Source organism: Erinaceus europaeus, chromosome 10 (assembly GCF_950295315.1).
Source record: "Erinaceus europaeus chromosome 10, mEriEur2.1, whole genome shotgun sequence".
In the NCBI taxonomy this organism is placed as follows: domain Eukaryota; kingdom Metazoa; phylum Chordata; class Mammalia; order Eulipotyphla; family Erinaceidae; genus Erinaceus; species Erinaceus europaeus.
In genome coordinates this window covers 114,961,632-114,982,925 of record NC_080171.1, presented here as the reverse complement: position 1 = coordinate 114,982,925, position 21,294 = coordinate 114,961,632, and the positions used below count along the sequence as shown (strand labels likewise).

General features: G+C 43.5%; 2 protein-coding genes and 1 non-coding gene across 8 annotated transcripts in view; all 3 read right to left on the bottom strand.

Moving 5' to 3' along the window:
- Nucleotides 1-17,416, bottom strand: part of IARS1 (isoleucyl-tRNA synthetase 1) — a 48,470-nt gene extending 31,054 nt beyond the window's left edge. For 2 of the 3 annotated variants that reach the window (XM_016190845.2, XM_060200603.1), the window contains exons 1-13: nucleotides 17,293-17,416; nucleotides 14,154-14,279; nucleotides 13,217-13,373; nucleotides 12,700-12,819; nucleotides 10,923-11,005; nucleotides 10,251-10,368; nucleotides 8,627-8,774; nucleotides 7,812-7,899; nucleotides 7,204-7,264; nucleotides 5,414-5,509; nucleotides 3,935-4,057; nucleotides 2,469-2,560; nucleotides 328-426 (exon numbers count right to left, since the gene is read on the bottom strand). In XM_016190845.2, coding sequence (XP_016046331.1) covers nucleotides 328-426; nucleotides 2,469-2,560; nucleotides 3,935-4,057; nucleotides 5,414-5,509; nucleotides 7,204-7,264; nucleotides 7,812-7,899; nucleotides 8,627-8,774; nucleotides 10,251-10,368; nucleotides 10,923-11,005; nucleotides 12,700-12,819; nucleotides 13,217-13,373; nucleotides 14,154-14,272 — 1,304 coding nt within the window. In that variant the 5' untranslated portion in view covers nucleotides 14,273-14,279; nucleotides 17,293-17,416. Of the gene's footprint in view, nucleotides 1-327; nucleotides 427-2,468; nucleotides 2,561-3,934; nucleotides 4,058-5,413; nucleotides 5,510-7,203; nucleotides 7,265-7,811; nucleotides 7,900-8,626; nucleotides 8,775-10,250; nucleotides 10,369-10,922; nucleotides 11,006-12,699; nucleotides 12,820-13,216; nucleotides 13,374-14,153; nucleotides 14,280-15,626; nucleotides 15,643-17,292 lie in introns of those variants that run through there. The other variant, XM_060200602.1, reaches the window with a different exon arrangement.
- On the bottom strand, nucleotides 15,953-16,085 carry LOC132541151 (small nucleolar RNA SNORA84). Its single transcript, XR_009552319.1, has one exon. It is a non-coding gene; the product is annotated as a small nucleolar RNA SNORA84 (small nucleolar RNA).
- Nucleotides 17,417-19,450: 2,034 nt separating the features above from the next.
- The window catches only part of NOL8 (nucleolar protein 8), a 35,714-nt gene continuing 33,870 nt past the window's right edge, over nucleotides 19,451-21,294 (bottom strand). For all 4 annotated transcript variants that reach the window (XM_060200574.1, XM_060200576.1, XM_060200575.1 and 1 more), the window contains exon 17: nucleotides 19,451-20,600. In XM_060200574.1, the coding sequence (XP_060056557.1) occupies nucleotides 20,550-20,600 (51 nt within the window). In that variant the 3' untranslated portion in view covers nucleotides 19,451-20,549. The remainder of the gene's footprint in view (nucleotides 20,601-21,294) is intronic.

The following is a 21,294-nucleotide window of genomic DNA, read 5'->3' as shown; positions in this document are numbered from 1 at the left end:
GGGATCACTGCTTCTGGTGGCCTTTCAGTCTTATTTTCCCCCCTCTTTTTCCTTATTTGCTTGATAAAGGAAGAGACAACAGAAGGGAAAGAGACTTCATTAATATTTGTTTCACTTCATGCACGTGGGGAGTGGGGGGCTCAGGGCTCGAACCCGGGCCCCCGAATATGGTAACATATGCTTAGCCAGATGGGTCACATGAGAGTCTCTTTGCATAGTCATTATAACACACAATGAAAGATGTTTTTAAGAAAACATTACAATTTAGAGGGAGGGTCAGCCCATATTATGTGACAGAGACTTTATGAAGACACATCTCATTCCTACCAGTAACACCGGTCGTTGTTGCTTAGTAGCTGGTCCACCATATGCTCCACGCGCACAAACCAGCTGGGCACCGCCTTGTAAATGAGGGGAGTGTCCGACCTGTGAAGCAGAGATGCAGACCATAATCGATGAGGCTGACATACGTGGGTACCCATGTGGAGACTGAGTTCTAATTTCTTTTGTTTTGTTTGTTTACCAGAGCACTGTTCAGTTCTGAATTATGGTGGTGTGGGGGATTGAACTTGGGACTATGGAGCCTCAGGCATGAGAGTCTCTTTGTATAACCATTATGCTATCTACCCCACCTGAGTTCTAATTTTTAAAAAAAATATTTATGTTATTTATTTATTCCCTTTTGTTGCCCTTGTTGTTTTATTGTTGTAGTTATTATTGTTGTTGTCGTTGTTGGATAGGACAGAGAGAAATGGAGAGAGGGAGGGGAAGACAGAGAGGAGGAGAGAAAGATAGACACCTGCAGACCTGCTTCACCGCCTGTGAAGCGACTCCCCTGCAGGTGGGGAGCCAGGGCTTGAACCGGGATCCTTATGCCGGTCCTTATGCTTTGCGCCACCTGCGCTTAACCCGCTGCGCTACAGCCGACTCCCTTGAGTTCTAACTTCTAAATGATGTCATCACCACCTACTTGGCCTTTTTTTTTTTTTTTTTTGCTTTTGCTTAGTTTTGGACCACAGTACCACTCAGAGCTGGCTGATGATGTTGGCGATCAAACAGCAGATCTCTTTGCACCCATGTCTTGTGCGCTATAGCTGTACTAAATCCACACTTCACAATACAGACTTGATTCAAATATAAACGGTCAACCCTACTACATTATAATAGCATGGCAATAGCATGGCAAAAGCTAGCAAAGAAGTCAGAAAGTACAGTGCTGCTGGAGTGACAGTTGTCTAAAAAGAATGAGAAATTCAGGGGCTGGGTGGTGGTACACCTGGTGGAGTGCTCAGATTACAATGCACAAGGACCCAGGTTTAAGCCCCTGGTCACCACCTACAGGGGGAAAGCTTCATGAATGGTGAATCAGGGCTACAGATATCTCTTGTTTCTCTTCCTATCTTTCTCTCTTTTCTCAATTTCTGTCTCTATCCAAAATAAATAAATAAATAAAAGATTAAAAAAAAAAAAAATTGGGTAGTCCGGGAGGTGGTGCAGTGGATAAAGCACTGGACTCTCAAGCATGATGTCCTGTGTTCAATCCCCGGCAGCATATGTACCAGAGTAATATCTGGTTCTTTCTCTCTCCTCCTATTTTTCTCATGAATAATATATATACATATACATATATATATATATGACAAATTGGGAGTCGGGTGGTAGCACAGCAGGTTAAGCGTATGTGGCGTGAAGCGAAAGAACCAGCATAAGGATCCCAGTTCGAGCCCCCGGATCCCCACCTGCAGGGGAGTCTCTTTACAAGTGGTGAAGCAGGTCTGCAGGTGTCTATTTTTCTCTGTCCCCCGTCTTCCCCTCCTCTATTTCTTTCTGTCCTATCTAACAACAACAACATCAATAACAACAACTATAATAACTACAACAACAATAAAAAACAAGGGCAAAAGGGGAACTAAATAAATATTAAAAAAAAAGAGACAAATTTAGGGGGCTAGAAGGTGGTGTGCCTGATACAGAGCACAAGAAGCCTGCTTCAAGTCCCCCAAGCCCCACCTGCAGGGGGAAAGCTTCATAAGCAGTAGAGTAGCGCTGTCTCTGTCTCCCCCTCTTTACATCCCCTTGCCCTATTGATTTATCTGTCTCTATTCTATTAAGGAAAAAGAAGAAGAAGAAAAAAAAACAAAAGACACTCAGCAAAAGAGAAATGCAAAACCAGAACAGGACACCAATGAAGGCCTCCTTCTCTCCCGTATCTTTACAGTAACTGAAACCTGACAGACTTGATTGTATCAGAAAATGTTAGAGATGACTCTTCTACACAGACTCGGGCTCCAACACAAAACCCATGTTTGTTTCCATTTCTCTTACAAGGCCCAACAGAGAAAAGCAAATACAATCACAAAACTGCCCTTAAAGCAAGAAGGCAGCTTCCAAACAGTGACTCTGAAAGACAGAAAGCAAACGGGGCCGCACAGCCAGCTCCAGAGCCCAGAGTCCTCATTTCCTCTTACCTCCAGCAGAAAGGATAGCTGTGAGTGAACGTGGCAGCCACGAGGAGACGACCTTGCTCCTTCAGAGTCCTTATGATATTTTTGTCAGCATCCTATTAAAACATTAAAATCTATTTATCTATGGCCCTACACAACACAGTTAAGCATATTACTAGGATTTGATGTTGTTACTTTACTGTGAATAAAAACACAGATAACAAAGACACTCTGCATTATTTAAAAGTATATAATATACCTTTGAAAGTACATTTCATAACACTTAAATTTGTGTTCAATCAGCATTAATTACCCTAAATATCTCAAAGCTGCTTTGTGAGTTTTCCTGAAACTACAGTATGTATCCTTGAAACTACAGTATGTATCCTCTAAAGATACAAACAGTCAGAATGTGATAGTATCTATCTTCCCTGATTTTATGAGATAAATTAAAATAAAACAAAACAAAATTACTTGTAAAATATCCTAGGTATGAAAGTTACTTAACTAAAAAATACTTCACACGGGAGTCGGGCTGTAGCGCAGTGGGTTAAGCGCAGGTGGCGCAAAGCACAAGGACCAGCATAAGGATCCCGGTTCGAACCCCGGCTCCCCACCTGCAGGGGAGTCCCTTCACAGGCGGTGAAGCAGGTCTGCAGGTGTCTATCTTTCTCTCCTCCTCTCTGTCTTCCCCTCCTCTCTCCATTTCTCTCTGTCCTATCCAACAACAACAACAATAACTACAACAATAAAACAACAAGGGCAACAAAAGGGAATGAATAAATAAAATAAATATAAAAAAAAATTAAAAAAAAAAAAAACTTCACACACAAAGTACAGTGAAAGCAACACCTTGGGAGTCGGGTGGTAGCGCAGTGGGTTAAGCACACGTGGCGCAAAGTGCAAGAACAGGCATAAGGATCCCGGTTTGAGGCCCCGGCTCCCCACCTGCAGGGGAGTCACTTCATGGGCGGTGAAGCATATCTGTCTTTCTCTCCCCCTCTCTGTCTTCCTCTCCTCTCTCCATTTCTCTCTGTCCTATCTAACAATGACAACATCAATAACAATAACTACAACAACAATGAAAAACAAGGGAACAAAAGGGAAAATAAATAAATAAAAAAATAAAAACTTGGGAGTTGGGCGGTAGCACAGTGGGTTAAACTTTAGCATTTGGCACAAAGCACAAGGACCGGTGTAAGGATCCTGGTTTGACCCCCCAGCTCCCCACCTGCATGGGAGTCACTTCACAGGCGGTGAAGAAGGTCTGCAGGTGTCTGTCTTTCTTTCCCTCTCTCTGTCTTCCCCTCCTCTCTCCATTTCTCTTTGTCCTATCTAACAATGACGACATCAGTAACAACAACAACTATGACAATAAAGACAACAAATGCAACAAAAGGGAAAATAAAATTACAAAAAAAATTTAAAAATAAACAAAAACTTACTTAAAAAACAACAACAACAACACTTTTTACGTCAGACAAACAGACCTTGACATATTGCCCTACGAAGTCCGTCACGTCTGCAGTGAAACAGCCAGCAGCATCCACTGGGCAGATAGGAAGAGAATCTTTCTGAATGATGTTGAAGTCCATACAAACTCGATAGTCATCCTGCAGAAAAGGAGCAGGGGAAAGCAGTGAAAGTGAGAAGGAAGAGCAGAAGAAGCGACAGGATTACAAGAGGATTTTCCAGTATTTTCATAAATGTCAGTAATACAGGGTCACTCTGAGAACTACAAAGCCTTCCAGTTCCATAGCAGTTACAAAGTCTATTGATGGCTTAGTCTTCCCGGGCATTTCACAAACCCCTGCACAAAGCAGAGTATCCACTAAGTGAAAAGATGGAACATGGCTATTACAGAACTAAATCAAATCTCAGTTATTTAAAAAAGGAGCATGTTTGTGTACCTGGAAACAAAAGAAACCAACAAAAAGGCAAACCAGACCTATTTATCACAGACAGAGAGAAGTTGGGGGTGGGGGGGTGAGGAAAGATAGAAGAGAGAGACGCCTGCTTCACCACTCCTGAAGCTTCCCCCTGCCAGAAGGGACCAGGGACTTGAATGTGAGTCCTGGGGCACTGTAGTGTGCTACTCAGTCAGATGTGCTACCTGGTTTTATGACTAAGTAAACAGAGCTTGAGGGAGCACAGTTCAACCAGATTATACGATGAAGCTTCAGAGGTATATTTTGAGCAGTGTCAATAATCCAGTAAACAAAGCTTTACGTCAGAGACCACTCTAAGGGGCTTAATATGTTAGCTGTTTTAATCTCCATGAGGCTCTCACTAAGAAGGCACAGAGTTATACTAGGTTGTTATTATATGGTCTCATTACACAAACCAGTAATTAGGCCCCCTTTATATATGAGGAGGCTGAGGCAGAAAGAAGTAACAGTGCTAAGATTAAAAGTCAGTTTAGGGAGCCGTGTGGTAGGACATCGGGTTAAGTGCAAAGACCAGCATAAGGATCCCAGTTTGAGGCCCTGGCTCCCTACCTCCAGGGGGAGTTGCTTCACAAGTGGTGAAGCAGGTTTGCAGGTGTTTCTCTCCCCCCCGCCCCATTTCTCTCTGTCCTATCCAATAACAATGGCACCAAAAAAGGGGGAGGGGGAAAGTCAGTTTAGCTCGAGTCTAGACTCTTCCACCACTGCCATGCTACCTGAATATAAATATTTAAAAAATAATACTAGTAAAAGGAAGGTTAAATGCCCACAAACACCCAGGAGTTAATGTATCATTTTCAGAACTAAGTTCAGGAAATGAATTTTATAGGTCTTATTTTGGGGACAGTGAGCAAGAAAGAGGCCAACCTCACAATAGTGAGGACCATCACACACACACACACACACACACGCACACACACATACACACACACACGCACACACACGCTCAAATGTACATGTATGGGACTCAGTGGTTTCGAACATTTCCTTTCATAACACATTTGCAAGATTTATAGTACTCACAGCGCCAAAGTAAGGAGCCTGGTGTACAACCCCTGTGCCTTCTTCCTCCTTCACATAGTTGTCAACTACCACAGTAAAAGCACCATTTACTTTATACTGAAAGGGAAAGGGGAACAGGCTTAAAGAATGAAATACTGCCCTACTATAACAGTAATTTAAGAATAAGTGTTTGGGTAGTCGGGCGGTAGCACAGTGGGTTAAGCACATGTAGTGCAAAAACCACAAAGACCGGCAGAAGTATTCCTATTTGAGTCCCAGCTCCACACCTGCAGGGAAGTCACTTCACAAGTGGTGAAGCAGGTCTGCAGGTGTCTGTCTTTCTCTCCCTCTGTCTTCCTCTCCTCTTTCCATTTCTCTCTGTCCTATCCAACGACGACATCAGTAACAACAATAGTAACTATAACAAAAAACAAGGGCAACAAAAAGGAGTAAGTAAACAAATATTTTTAAAAAAAAAAAGAATGTGGGGAGTCAGGCTGTAGCGCAGTGGGTTAAGCGCAAGTGGCGCAAAGCGCGATGACCGGCGGAAGGATCCCGGTTTGAGCCCTGGCTCCCCACCTGCAGGGGAGTTGCTTCACAAGCGGTGAAGCAGGTCTGCAGGGGTCTATCTTTCTCTCCCCTCTCTCTCTCCATTCCTCTCTGTCCTATCCAACAATGATGACAATAATAACTACAACAATAAAAAAAAAGGGCAACAAAAGGGAATATAAAAAAAAGAATGTGACAACAGTCTCAAAAACTTAACATGAAAAAAAGATTCTTCACATATCATCATAATATTTCTTTGAAAAAGTAATTAGTAGTCTTATGTCTTAAACAAAAAGTATTATTTGTATTTCACAGATGAATAAACTCAGAACAAATAACAGAAATAACAATGATGAAGACAGGACCTGAAACAAGGCTTCTGGTCTCAAACATAATGGCATTTTCAATGACATTACAGCTCTTCAGTGCTCTGGCACTCAAAACTGATCTTGAAAATTAACCATGATTTTTTTTCAAATTTATTTTTGGATAGAGACAGAAATTGAGAGGGGAGGGGGAGACAGAGAGGGAAAGAGACAGAGACACACCTGCAGCCCTGCTTCACCACTTGTGAAGCTTTCCCTCTGTAGGTGAGGATCAGGGGCTTGAAATAAAATGATGAATATGGGATGATCTCATTCACAGACAGAAGTTGAAAAACAAGAACAGAAGGGAAAACTCTGCGAGTAGGGCGGTAGCACAACGGGTTAAGTGCACATGGCACAAAGTGCAAGGACCGGTATAAGGATTCTGGTTCAAGCCCCCGGCTCCCCACCTGCAGGGGAGTCGCTTCACAGGAGGTAAAGCAGGTCTGCAGGTGTCTTTCTCTTCCCCTCTCTGTCTTCCCCTCCTCTTTCCATTTCTCTGTCCTATCCAACAAGGACATCGGTAACAATAATAAAACAAGGGCAACAAAAGGGAATAAATTAAAAAAAAAAAAAGAAGAAGGGAAAACGGTAAGGAGAACTTGGACTGGAGTTGGTGTATTGCACCAAAGTAAAAGACTCTGTGTGGGGGTGGGGGGAGGTTTTGGGTCCTGAAACATGATGGCAGAGGAGGACCTAGTAGGGGTTGTCTTGTTATGTGGAAATGTTACGCATGTACAAACTACTGTATTTTACTGTTGACTGTAAACCATTAATCCCCAACAAAGAAATTAAAAAATAAAGTAAATGCACATGTAAAGAAAAAAAGTGACTTTAACTTCCTTCCAGTTACAAATACAGAGTGAAAACAGCTTTGATAGACATGTCTAATCTTACCTTCACAAAATAATCAAACAGGGGTCTATATTTCTTGCCTTTGAGATGGGCACCTGGAAATCTGAGGAAAGAAAAAGGAGAAAGGCTGGGTGAGTCACTGTTCCACTCTGGTTTGTTTTTCTTAGTAATTAATGCTAAGGTAAACACTTACATCAGTACTTAGTTACTAAATCTTAAGTAATAGAGACTCTTCATAGTAATTTATTTATTTATTTATTTTATTTTTAACAGTAAAGTTGAAATATAGAACGTTCATATGAGGTATAGTTTTAAAACATGTATGCTTGTCATATAATTTATTTATTTGTCAACTCTATTATCAGTTTACTGGTGAAATGTTAATTTATAGGATTGGATAAGAGGGGCACAATTCCCAACACCAGAGTTCTTTGTACCCTCCCCTCCGCTGGAAGGGTCCCTAGTCTTTCTCTCTCTTGGAGTTCGGAGGTGAGATTCTTTTTGGGATTTAGAGAATTTTTGTTGCCACAAGGGCATATATGAATCATGGATTACTTCTCCCAAGAGTTGCTTTTTTTCCTATAAAAAAAAAAAAAAAAAAGGTGAAACACAACACATGCACCGATAAATCAACCAATGGTTAGCAATACCTTTCAAGGATCTCATAGTCACTCTCCAGTTTATAAAGAGCTGATAATCTGGCTTCCATTAAAATGAGTACTTTGCCCCTGACAACATCTGTGAGGAAAGAAATAGTGAACTTCAGTGATCCTTGGATTACTCTAAAGACAAACATGGGCACCATTTTCCTCCAGGGAGCTCCTGCGTTTAGCTGCATCCAGAGTGCTCAGATTTAGAGTGAAACAAAAAAGAAGAATGAAACATTCTGCTTTCCAGATACAAAGACTAATTCCTTAACCTGTGACATCTGAAGCCAGCTCCAGATAGCCAGTGTATGAAGCTAAGTACTTCATACACTACAGTGGTGCTGAAAAACACACGCTATAATTAAGGTAGAGACAGAGTGAAAAAGGCCACACTACTGAGGCTTCCTTCAACGTGGTGGAGGTCAGGCTCAAACCCGGCTCGCTCATACAGCACAGCAGCATACTGTCTGACTGAGCTAGCTCACCAGGCCTACATGCTTTTTATTCTTCATAATAAGATGTCACCTCTGATGCTCAGGTTCTTCTCTGATATGGGCATGATGTGTAAACGTGTACTGTGATCTGAAAATTACAAGATCTAATTTCTAAAATCTTCGCATTATTTTAATTTGTGTGTCACTTTCAGAGCTTTGGACTCTCAAGCATGAGGTCCTGAGTTCGATCCCCGACAGCACATGTGCCAGAGTGATGTCTGGTTCTTTCTCTCTCCTATCTTTCTCATTAATAAAAAAATAAAATCTTAAAAAAAAAACACGGTCTTACCCATACCAATCACAAGTAGCCTGGCTCACACTAACCTTTAATCTTCACATACTGCATCTCTGGGTTAACACACAGGGCAAGGTTACTAGGCAGAGTCCAAGGAGTGGTTGTCCAAGCAACCAGAGATACATTTTCATCTTCCTCCAGAGGGAAAGTTACAAAGACTGAAGGATCTTGAACATCCTGAAATAAAATGAAGAAAGTGTTCTTTTCACAAGATCTGTAATGTGGGGAAAAAGCAGTGGTTCTAAAGAATAAATCAGGCGGCCGGGCGGTGGCACAGCGGGTTAAGCGTAGGTGGCGCCAAGCGCAAGGACCGGCATAAGGATCCCGATTCGAGCCCCTGGCTCCCCACCTGCAGGGGAGTCGCTTCACAGGCGGTGAAGCTGGTCTGCAGGTGTCTGTCTTTCTCTCCATTTCTCTCTGCCCTATCCAAGAACAATGACATCGGTAATAAGTACAATAAAACAACAAGGGCAACAAAAGGGAATAAATAAATAAATAAATAAATAAATACTAAGTTCAGGGCTCTAGGAGGTGGTACAGCTTCCTCCAGTGTGGTGGAGGCTGGGCTCAAGCCTGGGTGTCTACATGGCAAAGCAGTTGTGCTACACAACTGCAATATTTATTGACCTTCACTTTTTAAAACATCCTTTCTTTTCTTTTTTTTTTTTTAAAAAAAATTTTTTTCTTTATATTTATTTATTCCCTTTTGTTGTCCTTGTTGTTTTATTGTTATAGTTATTATTGTTGTTATTGATGTCGTCGTTGTTGGATAGGACAGAGAGAAATGGAGAGAGGAGGGGAAGACAGTGAGGGGGAGAGAAAGACAGACACCTGCAGACCTGCTTCACCGCCTATGAAGCGACTCCCCTTGCAGGTGGGGAGCCGGGGGGCTCGAACCAGGATCCTTACTAGTCCTTGCACTTTGCGCCACCTGCGCTTAACCCGCTGTGCTACCACCCGACTCCCCTTTTTTTCTTTTTACGATAGAGATTTTTACGATAGACATTGAGAGAAGGCAGGGGAGCTAGAGAGGGTGAGAGGAAGAGAGACACCTACAGCACAGCTTCGCCCCTTGTAAAGCTTGCCCACCAGAAATGGAGAGTGGGGCTCGAACCCGGGTCCTTATTCAAGGTAATGTGCATGTTCTACTGGCACATTACCAGTACCAGCCTGGCCCCGTTGCTCTACTGTCTGCTCATCAGGTCAATCAGTATGCACTGCAAACAGACAGATCTCAACTGTCCTAGCACAACAACCACAGCAAAGCATTCACTAGAGAAAAAATTGTGCTGCTTATGAACTCCAGATTAAAGAAAACAAAACAAAACAAACAAACAAACAAAACCAATGGACAGAAGAAGAAGAAGAAAAAAAAAACATGGCTACCTAGATGGCTCAACTGTAAGCACAGGGCTTGGGGCACTGTCTCAATGTCCGGCACCATATGGGCTGGAGTGGTGCTGTGGCTTCTCAATCTTTCCAGTGTCAAGTTCAGTCTCTCTCTCTCTCTCTCTCATATGTATTAAAGTAACCCTTTGAAAGAGAAATCACCCCAAACCAATGACTTACAGAACTGTGATAAGAGGGAACCCAGAGTTGGACTTATCAGAGGCACAAGAACACAGACCATAACATCTGAAGAAATCTCTTTACCTTATAATTTTGGTGAGATTCAAAGTTGGAAAGCGGAGTGTTGCACGCCGTCGAGAAGGGCATGACTTTCACACCTCTGTAAACGAGGCCTTTGTCATAGAGTTGTTTGAAGACCCACCTAGCAAGAGTTTCAGACCAATCTCATCAAGAGGCTTCAACCTGGAGCCCTAGGTGCCAACTCCATGCACTGGACGGTACCCATAACTCAAGTTTATGGCTCTCTCGCCCTGAAAGAGATGACTTTAATGGTTATGTCTGAGGTTCTGAGCTCCAAGGTTCAAAACTCAGCACCATCATAAACCAGAGTTGAGCAGAGCTCTGGCTGGTAAAAGCAAGAATAAATGAAAAATAAATAAAATAAAAATTCAAATAAAAGCACTTCTCAGCTAACCAATACAATTTTTTAAACTAGTGATTTAATAATTATTGACAAGACTGTGGGATAAGAGGGGTACAATTCCCACCACCAGAGGTCTATATCCCATATCCTCCATTGGAAGGTTGCCTATTTTTTATCCCTCTGGGAGTATGAACCAAATCCTTTATGGGGAGCAGAAGGTGGGAGGTCTGGCTTCTGTAATTGCTTCTCCACTGGACAATGGGCATTGACCGACAGGTTGATCCATACCCCCCAGCCTGTTAAGCAATACAATTTATTTCAAATACACCTACCAGACAGATTCCATAAATTGTGGATACAGAGTTTTGTAGTCATTGTCAAAGTCAATCCATCGGCCAAGCCTGGTCACAGTAGACTTAAAAAATATGAATATTAATTATTAAATAAAGATACATGTTATTGTAAACCAGTGTTTTATTTTTTACTAGAATATATAATTTTCAGAAAATAGAACAATTAAGTTCAAGTAAATCTATATTGCAAACGAAACATTATTATGTACAGTTTAAGAGTCAGTTTTCTTGGAATTCATCCCATATCAGATAATGTTACTACATGTATTCCTTTATGAAAGTCTAACAAAACTACCATCTGGCAAACACCATAGGCATAACTGGCAAGAATATAATAGATGTTAAAATTAATGAGTAGATGTATAAGAAACAGTATCTGGGCTGGAGAGACCACAGTAGTAATGCAAAACAACTCTCATGCTTGATGCTACGAGGTCCCAGGTTCAATCCCCAGAACCACCATAGGCCTGAGTTAAGCAATTCTGGGAGGGGGTGGGGGGTGGGAAAAAGAAAGAGGGAGTTGGGCGGTAGCGCAGCGGGTTAAGCGCACATGGCACAAAGCACAAAGACTAGCGTAAGGATCCTGGTTTAAGCCCCTGGCTTCCCACCTGCAGGGGAGTCGCTTCACAAGCGGTGAAGCAGGTCTGCAGGTGTTTATTTTTCTCCCCCCTCTCTCCATTTCTCTCTGTCCTATCCAACAACGACAACAACAATAACTACAATAAGAGCAACAAAAGGGAATAAATAAATACTTAAAAAAAATAAAAGTAGATAAGAGAAAGACAAGTCTCTACTTTCTCTCTTTAAGAAGACTTATTTCTTGCTTGTGGATACACAGGAGATTTTTAAATTTTTATTTATTTTTTGATAGAGACAGAAGGCAGAGAAGCAGAGAGAGAGAGATACTAAGACGGCAGAACCATAGTTCCCTTCAATGCAGTGGGGCACCGGCTTGCAGCAGGTCACACACATGGCAAAGCTGCACACCACCCAAGTGAGCTATTCTGCTGGCCCACATAGGAAACAAAATAGGGCAAACTACACAGCAGAAAATAGGACCTCGTTCAGTAATTTAAGTAAAAGGGTTGGCACTAGAAGCAAATTACTTGCTTTTTTGTTGCCAGGGCTTTACTAGTACTTTATGCCTGGCAGTGGTACCAGCTGAGGCAGACAACTCTCCTTCCCTGTCCCCCCCAACCCTGAGGTGCCCAACAGAGGGTGGAGGCAGAAGAAAGAGACAGGGAGAAGGAAAGACACAACTGAGCTGCTCCAATACTCCAGAGGCTTCATACTTGCATGGTGGTCCAATGTAGTGGCTGGGCACTCACACCCAAGTTCTTACAAATGGTAAAGTATGCCGTCTACCCTGTCAGGTATCTTGCAGTCCCCACAGAAAACTTCTTTCTTTTGCAACCAGTGTTATCACTGGGGCGGAGTGGGTGGCCAAGGAACCCACAGCTCATGGCAGCCATTTTTCTTTTCCTTTTATTTTTTGACAGAAACGGAAATTGAGGGAAAGTAGGAGGTAAAAGCAGAGAGACCTGCAGCAAGGTTTCACTGCTCGCGAAGCTTCCCTATAGGTGGGGACTGGGTATTGAATGTGGCTTCTTGCTCATGGTGATGTGTGCACCACCTCCCATACCATAGCCTCACAGAGAACCATACTTTGGGACAGATCTCATAAAAACCATAAAACATTTCAACTCCCACTTAAAAGCCCAAGTTTTTGTTCATTCGACTGAACCCATCAACATACCCTCCACTCAGAAGAATATCTCATCACAATTGCGCGGCACTGCTTGTTGTATTCTGCAATTCCCATTTTGGCTACATCCTCTGGTCCTCTGATTCCCAGTGTTTTATCAATTTCATATTCCTGGAAGTTTGTGATAGATTGTTAATAGCCTGGCCCTATGAAATAATTGCAATCAAAGAACTCTAGAAAATAAAAAAATCCTCAGAAAAATCCAGAGAGAATGATAGTTTCTCTAGATAGTATCAGAGAAACTTCTACACCAGAGAAGTAAAAAGAAGCTGACTCAAGATTCACTGTACTCAACATGTTGGTTTGTTGGAAAAGTCATGACACATTTCCGCAACACACGGCCTAGTAGATGCTAGAGTCATTTGCACCCACTGCTATGTCCTTTGACAGGTGATAGTTCTACTTTCAAAAAAAAGGAAGGAAGAGAAAGAAAAGAGAAAGAAGGAAACTTCTGAAGACCAAAGCTTAGAAAAATTAGTGCCACATAAGGCTGGTGATTCAAACATACCACAGGTAAGCCATGACAATCCCATCCAAATCGTCTGTCAACATGAAACCCACTCTGGTGAGCATATCTTGTGACGATATCTTTAATTGTCCCAGCGAGTATATGTCCGTAGTGAGGCAATCCAGTTGCAAAAGGAGGCCCGTCATAGAAATTAAATCTAACAGAGATTATAAAAACAAAACATATATATAAATAATCACACACAAACACACACACACCTGTATAAATATATGTCATGTCGTTTAAAAACTCACAACAAAAGATTCCAGACATTTTCTACCAACAGGTACTATGACAGTGGAGTCTGGGAGTAGAAAAGCAGCAACAAGGAAATTCAGTCATAACAGATGAAACATTTACTCGAGATACTGTTTCCTGAAAAGTTAGTGATGACAGAATGAGAAAGACCTCTTTTGGGCTACCAACTCTCTATTTATTTACCAGGGCACTTATCAGCTCTGGCTTATGGCAGTGTGAGGGACTGAACCTAGGACTTGGGAGCCCCAGGCATGAGTCTCTTTGCATAATTATCATGCTATCTACCTCAGCCCCCTCCCCTTAAAGATTTTATTTATTTATTAATGAGAAGGACGGGGGGAGGGGAGAGAAAGAGAGAAAGAGAGAGAGGGGCCCAGACATTACTGAGACATGTGCCTCTGGGGGTTGAATGCAGAACCTCATGCTTGAGAGTCCAGTGCTTTCTCCACCTGTTTGCATGTGGATAATAACCATGATGAAAGCCATAGTTCATGTGTCGACATGAACTCCAATCAGGAGACCTCTTAAGGAAATAGAATGTATCCTAATAATCTAGAACTCAGCACTTGCTACATGATCTACTAGAAGCAGATCTGAATTCTAAAGATGAACAAGACATATGCTCCATGGAACCTGGTCTAAGAAGGGCACTCTACCTTCCCCGAAGAAATACACTTACTTTGGTCTATTTTTGGATTGCTTTAAGCATTCTTGAAAACAATTAAATTCGGACCAAAACTGCAAAATTTTCTCTTCTTCAGCAGGGAAATTGATGTTTTCTGGAACTTGTTGAACCATTTTGTTGCTGCAAAAGTAATACAACCTATTAACTCCAAAAGAGAAGTTTATAAATAAGAGCGCTATATCAACCACACTACCTGGGACCTTATAAGTTAGTGTGGGGCCGGCAAAGGAGTTCACTGGAAGCGCATCTGCTTGGCCATGTGCAGCCCAGGTTCGGGTCCCCGGCTCCCACCACACTGAGGAAACTCTGGTGCTGTGACATGGGTTCCCTGGACCCTTGACAACTAACAATTAAAAAAACACCCTAGTTTTGAGGTAAAATTCACCCTTTCAAGTACATAATTCTATGATTTTAGTGTATTGACTAGGTTGTGTTGTAACCATCACCATGCCCTCCCTCGCCTTCCAAAAAACTTGTCCGCATACATTGGCAGCCACTCTGTCATCTGTCTGCAGACCTCTGCTACCTGTTAATGTGCTTTCTGCCTCTAAAAATCTTATTCTGATCACCTAAAAAAATTATATATATATATATATATATATATGGCTGTCAAAGTCTTGTTTCATTTAATTAGAATTGTTTTTTTTTAATTGTATTTATTAGATACAGAGAGAAATTGAGAAGGGAAGAGAAGATAGAGACGGAGAGACCGAGAGACACCTGCAGCCCTATTTACACTTGTGAAGCTTTCGTCCTGAAAGTGGGGATCAAGGGCTTGAACCCAGGTCACTGTTGTGACAACTGTCAATATATATATATATATATATATATATATATATATATATATTTTTTTTTTTTTAAGAAAGTAAGATCTTGGGGCCAGGGGGGAGCGTACCTGGTTAAGTGCACACACTGCAGTGTACAGGGACCCAGGTTCCAGCCCCTGGTCCCCAACTGCAGGGGAAAAGCTTCAGGAGCAGTGAAGCAGGGCTGCTGGTGTCTCTCTGTCTCTCCCTTTCTATCTTCCCTCTCTCAATTTTTCTCTGTCCAATAAGAAATAGATTAAATTTAAAAAAAGAAAAAAGAGAGGGGCCAGGTGGTGGTGCACCTGGTTGAGCGCACATGTTACCAGTGCACAAGGACCCAGGTTCGAGCTCCTGGCCCCCACCTGCAGGGGGAAAGCTTCCCAAGTGGTGAAGCAGGGCTGCAGGTGTCTCTCTCCCTCTCTATCACCCCCTTCCCTTCCCTCTCAATTTGACTGTATCTATTGAGTAAATAAATAAAGATTAAAAAAACTGAAAGGACCCTTAAAAAAAAAAAGATCTTACAAGAGTCTCTTTTCCCCCTCGTCTCCCCTTCCCTCTCAAGTTCTGTCTCAATAAATAAATGTACAAAAATGTTAATGAGTAAGTAAATAACTACATGAGAGAGAAAAGAAAAGCAGATCTAACTTTTCTGAGAACATGCCTTTTATTTTGTTGGTGCTGGGGTCTCACTCATCTGTGATTCCACCATTCCTGGGCTGACTTCCATTCTTTTAAAGAGAGAGAGAGAGAGAGAGAGAGAGAGAGAGAGAGAAGGACAGAGACAGAGACAGCATAGCATTGCTCCACTACCTGTGGAGTTTCCCTTAGTGCCAGGGGCTAATACCTAGGGTCTTGCACATGATAAGTTGTGTGTTCGACCATGTGAGTTATCACCCAGTCACCTGCCTCATAACTTTCACAGTACGAGTCCAAAATTATGGTCAACATAGTGATGGAATCAAATGACACTGATCAGTCCAGGAAAAATCATGTATCAGTGACCGGGCTATGGAGGCCGCGGAGGAGAAACAGCCCCCATGCATAAATCACAGAGTTGCTGTAGCCCTTTATATCCACTGGAGAGCTGCACTTACACAACAGCATCCAGTAACCACAGGGCACTGACTTGAGGTGTTGGTGCTGGGGCCGACAGAGGATCAGAGAAGCAATCAATACCGGATTCTCTGTCCTGTTCTGATGCACTTGCTTGGCTCTGGTTTATGGTGGTGTGGGGGACTGAACTTGGGACTTCAGAGCCTCAGGCATGAGAGTCTGTTTGCACCACCATCATGCTGTCTCCCCCACCCCTCTTCAAGAGGCTTTAGCCTGTTCCTATTCAGCAATCTCTAGCAACAGCAATTTCCGTTGTGTTTACTGCAGAGATCTTGGAACTCACTCCTTCCGCAAGTTTCTGCTCATCTTCACCGTGACAAAGCCAGGGCAGCTCATGACAAGTCTTCTGCTATCTCCAAACCCAGGAGGGGGCTGTCCTGCCCCGGCGCCCCTGCTGTGTTCACCGCGAGTGAGCATTAGGGACGGTGAACCTCAGCCCCCAGCAGCGGCGCTTGCTCCTTCACAGAAGCCTGGCTCCTAGTCTGCTCCAAAGAAAACCTCGAATTCTGTGGTCCCGGAGGTGGTGCAGTGGGTAAAGCATTGGACTCTCAAACATGAGGTCCCGACCTCAATCCCTGGCAGCACCTGTATCAGAGGGATGTCTGGTTCTTTCTCTCTCCTCCTCACTACTTATTCTCTTTTGTTGCCCTTGTTGTTTTATTGTTGTAGTTATTATTGTTGTTGTCGTTGTTGGACAGGACAGAGAGAAATGGAGAGAGGAGGGGAAGACAGAGAGGGGGAGAGAAAGACAGACACCTGCAGACCTGCTTCACCGCCTGTGAAGCGACTCCCCTGCAGGTGGGGAGCCGGGGTTCGAACCGGGATCCTTATGCCGGTCCTTGCGCTTTGCGCCACCTGCGCTTAACCCGCTGCGCTACAGCCCGACCCCTCTTTTTTTTTTTTTTTAAGAAAACCTCGACTTCTACCTTCTTCTCTCCCAGCTTGTGAACTTCGCCAGGAAGCTGTTGCATCAAATCCTCAAAACCACTCCCCAGCGTGCTTCCGTCACCCCAGTGACTATCAGGGTGGCCCAAGGGGTGGCAAACTGCCCGCTTTAGAGCCAAGGCAGGTGCAGACCCGGTTCTGAGTTCTTTAGCCCCGCTTGGATGTTGGAAACGCACATGCGTGCAAGTTACCCACAGAGCCACGGAGCCTTCGGAGAACCAAAGCCGTCCTGGCGCAGCTGAGGGCTCCGTGGGCAGGACGGGACATACCTGGACGCCCCGTGACCAGGGCAGGGTTCGAAGAGGGGACCCCGCGAGCAGAGCCGGCGAGGAATCCGGGAAAGCGCCGCATCCACGCCCGGACCGGCGACCGGAAGTGATGCAATATACTGACAGCGCCGCGCGAAGAGATGGGGGTCGGGCCCCATTGGCCAATCATCACGTGCGGCCCGTCACCTACCAACAAATCCGTTGCCTATTGGGCAGATGCGCTCGTCCAGCGCGGGGCGTCATGGGAGGACGGGCGAGGCGCTACGGGTGCCGGGAGAGGCGTGGCTCGCGGGAGCTGGGGGCTTGTGCCCACGTGTCAGATCTGCTTTAGGGCGCAATGGAGCGCCAGGGGCCAAGCCACGTTGCTTGTGCTACAATTCTGTAGCCATACGTGTGTTTACATGAGCTGTGAATGAAAGTCTGGGCGTTTGCAAAACGTTGTCCTGACTGTCCCAGACGGTGCAGCACAGGACACCCAGGGAAACTTCCGGCATTCCTGTCCTCACCGTGACCTCCTGATTTCTGTATTTTGCTGATCGCAGACTGCCATATGGAAAGACAAGACAATACAGAGAGGAGGGGGGGAAAAATGGAAAAACCCTGCTTGTCAGTCAACTTTAAGATTAGTTTTAAGGGCCGGGTGGTGGCGCACCTGTTTGAGTGCACATGTTAAAATTCAGAACAAGCCAGGTTCGAGTCCCTGGTCCCCATCTGCAGCGGAAACGCTTCACAAGTGGTGAAGCAGTGTTGCAGTTGTGTCTCTCTGTCTTTCTCCCTATCTCCCCCTACCCTCTCGATTTCTGGCTGTCACTATCCAATAAATAAAGATTTTTAAAAAGTCTGCATGGCAAGAAAAAAAAGAATTTTAAATATTTGCTGAGAAAAATTCACTTATGGGGCCGGATGGGTGGCGCACCTGAGTGAGCTCACGTTGACAGTGGGCAAGGACCCAGGTTCAAGCCCCTGGTCCCCACCTGAAGGGGGAAAGCTTCACGAGTGGTGAAGCAGGGATGCAGGTCTCTCTCTGTCTCCCCCTTACTCTTGATTTCTGATTGTCTCTATCCAATAAGTAAATAAAATAAAAATTCACTTATTACATTGATCTGCTCTCTCTCTATATATTAACACTAGAGCACTGCATGGCTTCGGCTTATGGTGGTGCGGGAATTGAATCTTTTTTTTTGCCTCTAGGGTTATTGCTGGGGCTCGGGGCTTGCATGCTCCTGAAGGCCATTTTTCCCATTTTTTTGTCCTGGATGGGTTGTTGTAGTTGTTTTTGTTGTCATAGCTAGAATTGTTGGATAGGATAGAGAGAAATCGAGAGGGGAAGACAGAGGAGGAAAGACACCTGCAGACCTTCACCGCTTGCAAAGTGACACCGCCGCCCCCCCCCCCCCCCCCCCCCCGTGGGAAGCTGGAGGCTAGAACAGGTAGGCCGTCCTTGTGCTTTGTCACTTGAGCTTAACCTGCTGCGCAACCGCCCAGTCCCCGCAGGGTATTTATTATCTTTTAATAAGCTTTAAGTTTACTCTTTTTCACTCTTTCTCCCTTTGCCCCCTTGCTAGGGCCTCACTGGAGTTTCACATCTGCACAAGTCCTCGGCACCAACACTCCCCCTTCCCTTTTTCCCAGATAGATGGGGAGATAGAAAGTGAGAGAGACCACACCATCACTTCCCTTCTGCATAGTGCTTTTACATGTTGGCTGGGTGCTCCAACTGAGTCCTTTACCATTAACACTAACTTCTGGCCCCAATCACTGAGTAAAATTCAAATACACTGCCCCTTTAAAAATCTCTGCTGGCTTAGCCAGTAGCTTTTTTTTTTTTTTTTTAAATCTGGATTTGTTATTGATGTTGTCATTGTTGGATAGGATAGAGAAATGGAGAGAGGAAGGGAAGACAGAGAAGATGAGAGAAAGGCAGACACCTGCAGACCTGCTTCACCGCTTGTAAAGTGACCCACCTGCAGGTGGGGAGGAGGCGGCTCGAACTGGGATTCTGACACGGGTCCTTGCACTTTGCGCCACCCAAACTTAACCCGCTGCGCTATCGCCCGACTCACAACACTGTTATTTATGATTTATTCACAGGTACTGTATCCCTCTGGGTAATTCTTGTACAGGGAACAAAATAATTGACCAGCAAGCAGACCTTCAGTGACATTTCAACAGTTTATTAAAAAAAAAAAAAAGACATAATGAGCATCCATTATGATCTAGACAGTTCAAGACAGGGGGCCAGCAGGGTCAATAAACCAGATGAGACCTAAGGCTTCAGAGTTTACATTTAATCAAGACATAAATCAATATAGTTATCTCAGATATATACATTGAGGATCAACAATGATCCTTTGGAACAATACATATACAATTCTGTATAGAATCCACTTTGATAGACGTAGTCTACAATCCTAGCCAGGTTGATTTTCATGAGGTATAAATCCTTCTCCCTGAGTGAATGAGGGCTGTTCCTTCTCTGTAGCCCATGTGGTATTTACCATGGCAACAGAGGAAGCTCGGGTGTATTTCTCTCTCTGTCTCTGTTCCTTTCTGAACTAAAAAATGGGCTGGGAACCGTGAAATGACACGTCTGTGGAGTTCCCGCTCCACAAGGGAGGAAAAAGCTTCCCTACTAGACCCAAAGGTTGCTTGTATTTTTATTTTATTTAGATACTTGTATTTTTTAGAAGTGTCTGGTTTAACTAGACTTTTGAGATTGATATCCTTGCTTGCATCAATTCCTGGAGGGTGAGGACAGGAAGATACTCTATTGTTGTCTTTATCTGGCCCACATTTTAATTAGGATACCAGGACATAAAAACAGGACTCAACAATGACTTATCTCAACTCTCTAAACAAACCCTTCAAGAGAGTGTGAGATGAGTTTGGTAAAATCAGAAATAAATATTTTAATTAGTTTATAATTAACCCAAAGTCTACTTGGAAAACCAGAGTCTTCTCTGATTCATATATTTAAAAGGTTTTACATAAATCTATCATCTGAAGGGTAAATGATAAAGAGATTTATACATAAAAAGTATCTGAGACTGTCCCAATTAATTTTGTGGGAAACATACAGAGGAAATTCACACAAAAAAGATAGCAACCAAAGTGGTCTGGAATCACCATCAGAAAGAAATGGAATATTCCTTCACTTGGAATTCTTTGTCAGCGAAAGTTATTTTCTGTGTCCCCCAATGTCCATAGGTGAAGCCTGTTCATATGGTTCACATGCAGTATTAAAAGCAATAGAGACATTATTTTGGTTTCACTCTCCTTTTGGCATCTTTATGTTTCTTTCGGCAATCCTGGAAAAATAAAATAATTTTTTTAAAATTAAAAATAGAGCCTGAAAATTGTACAGTGGTTTATGTAACACAACTACATGCCTGAGGGACCAGAGGTCTCAAATTCAAGCTCCAGCACCATCACAAGCCACAGCTGGGAAGTCCTCTGGTAAAGAAAAGAAAGAAAAAGGAAGGAAAAGAGAAAGCAAGGAAGGGAGGGAGGAATGGAAAGAAGAAAGGAAGGAGGAACTGTGGGTAGACAGCTTATCTGGTAGTATGGCAGGCTGTTACTGGAAAAACTGTTGTTGCAGAGGCTAAAAGTAAAAACTATAGACGGGGTGTTCCTGCCTCTGTGAAGTCATCTAAGCCCAGACAGCTCTTCTGCAGCTACTTCCCCTCCTGTCTGTTTCTTCCCCTCATATTCTTGCAAGTTAGTAAGAAACCTTGCTGTGTGTGAGTGCCAGTTAGTGTGACACACTATATACTTGCCGTGTATGGAACCCCATAATTTTGAGGAGCTGTAAAGTATATGAAATGAGAATCCTGTCTTTGGTCAGGGTGCAGAATTTGGGTGGATGGGACATCCCCTGGGCCTGTGGCATCAATAAACCTGCTTTCCCCTAACAGCCTTGGGTATCCTGCCTTGCCTCTTTCCCCATAACAGTAAAGCACAGGACTCAAATGTGTGAGACTCAGGGTAGAACTCTGGTATTGC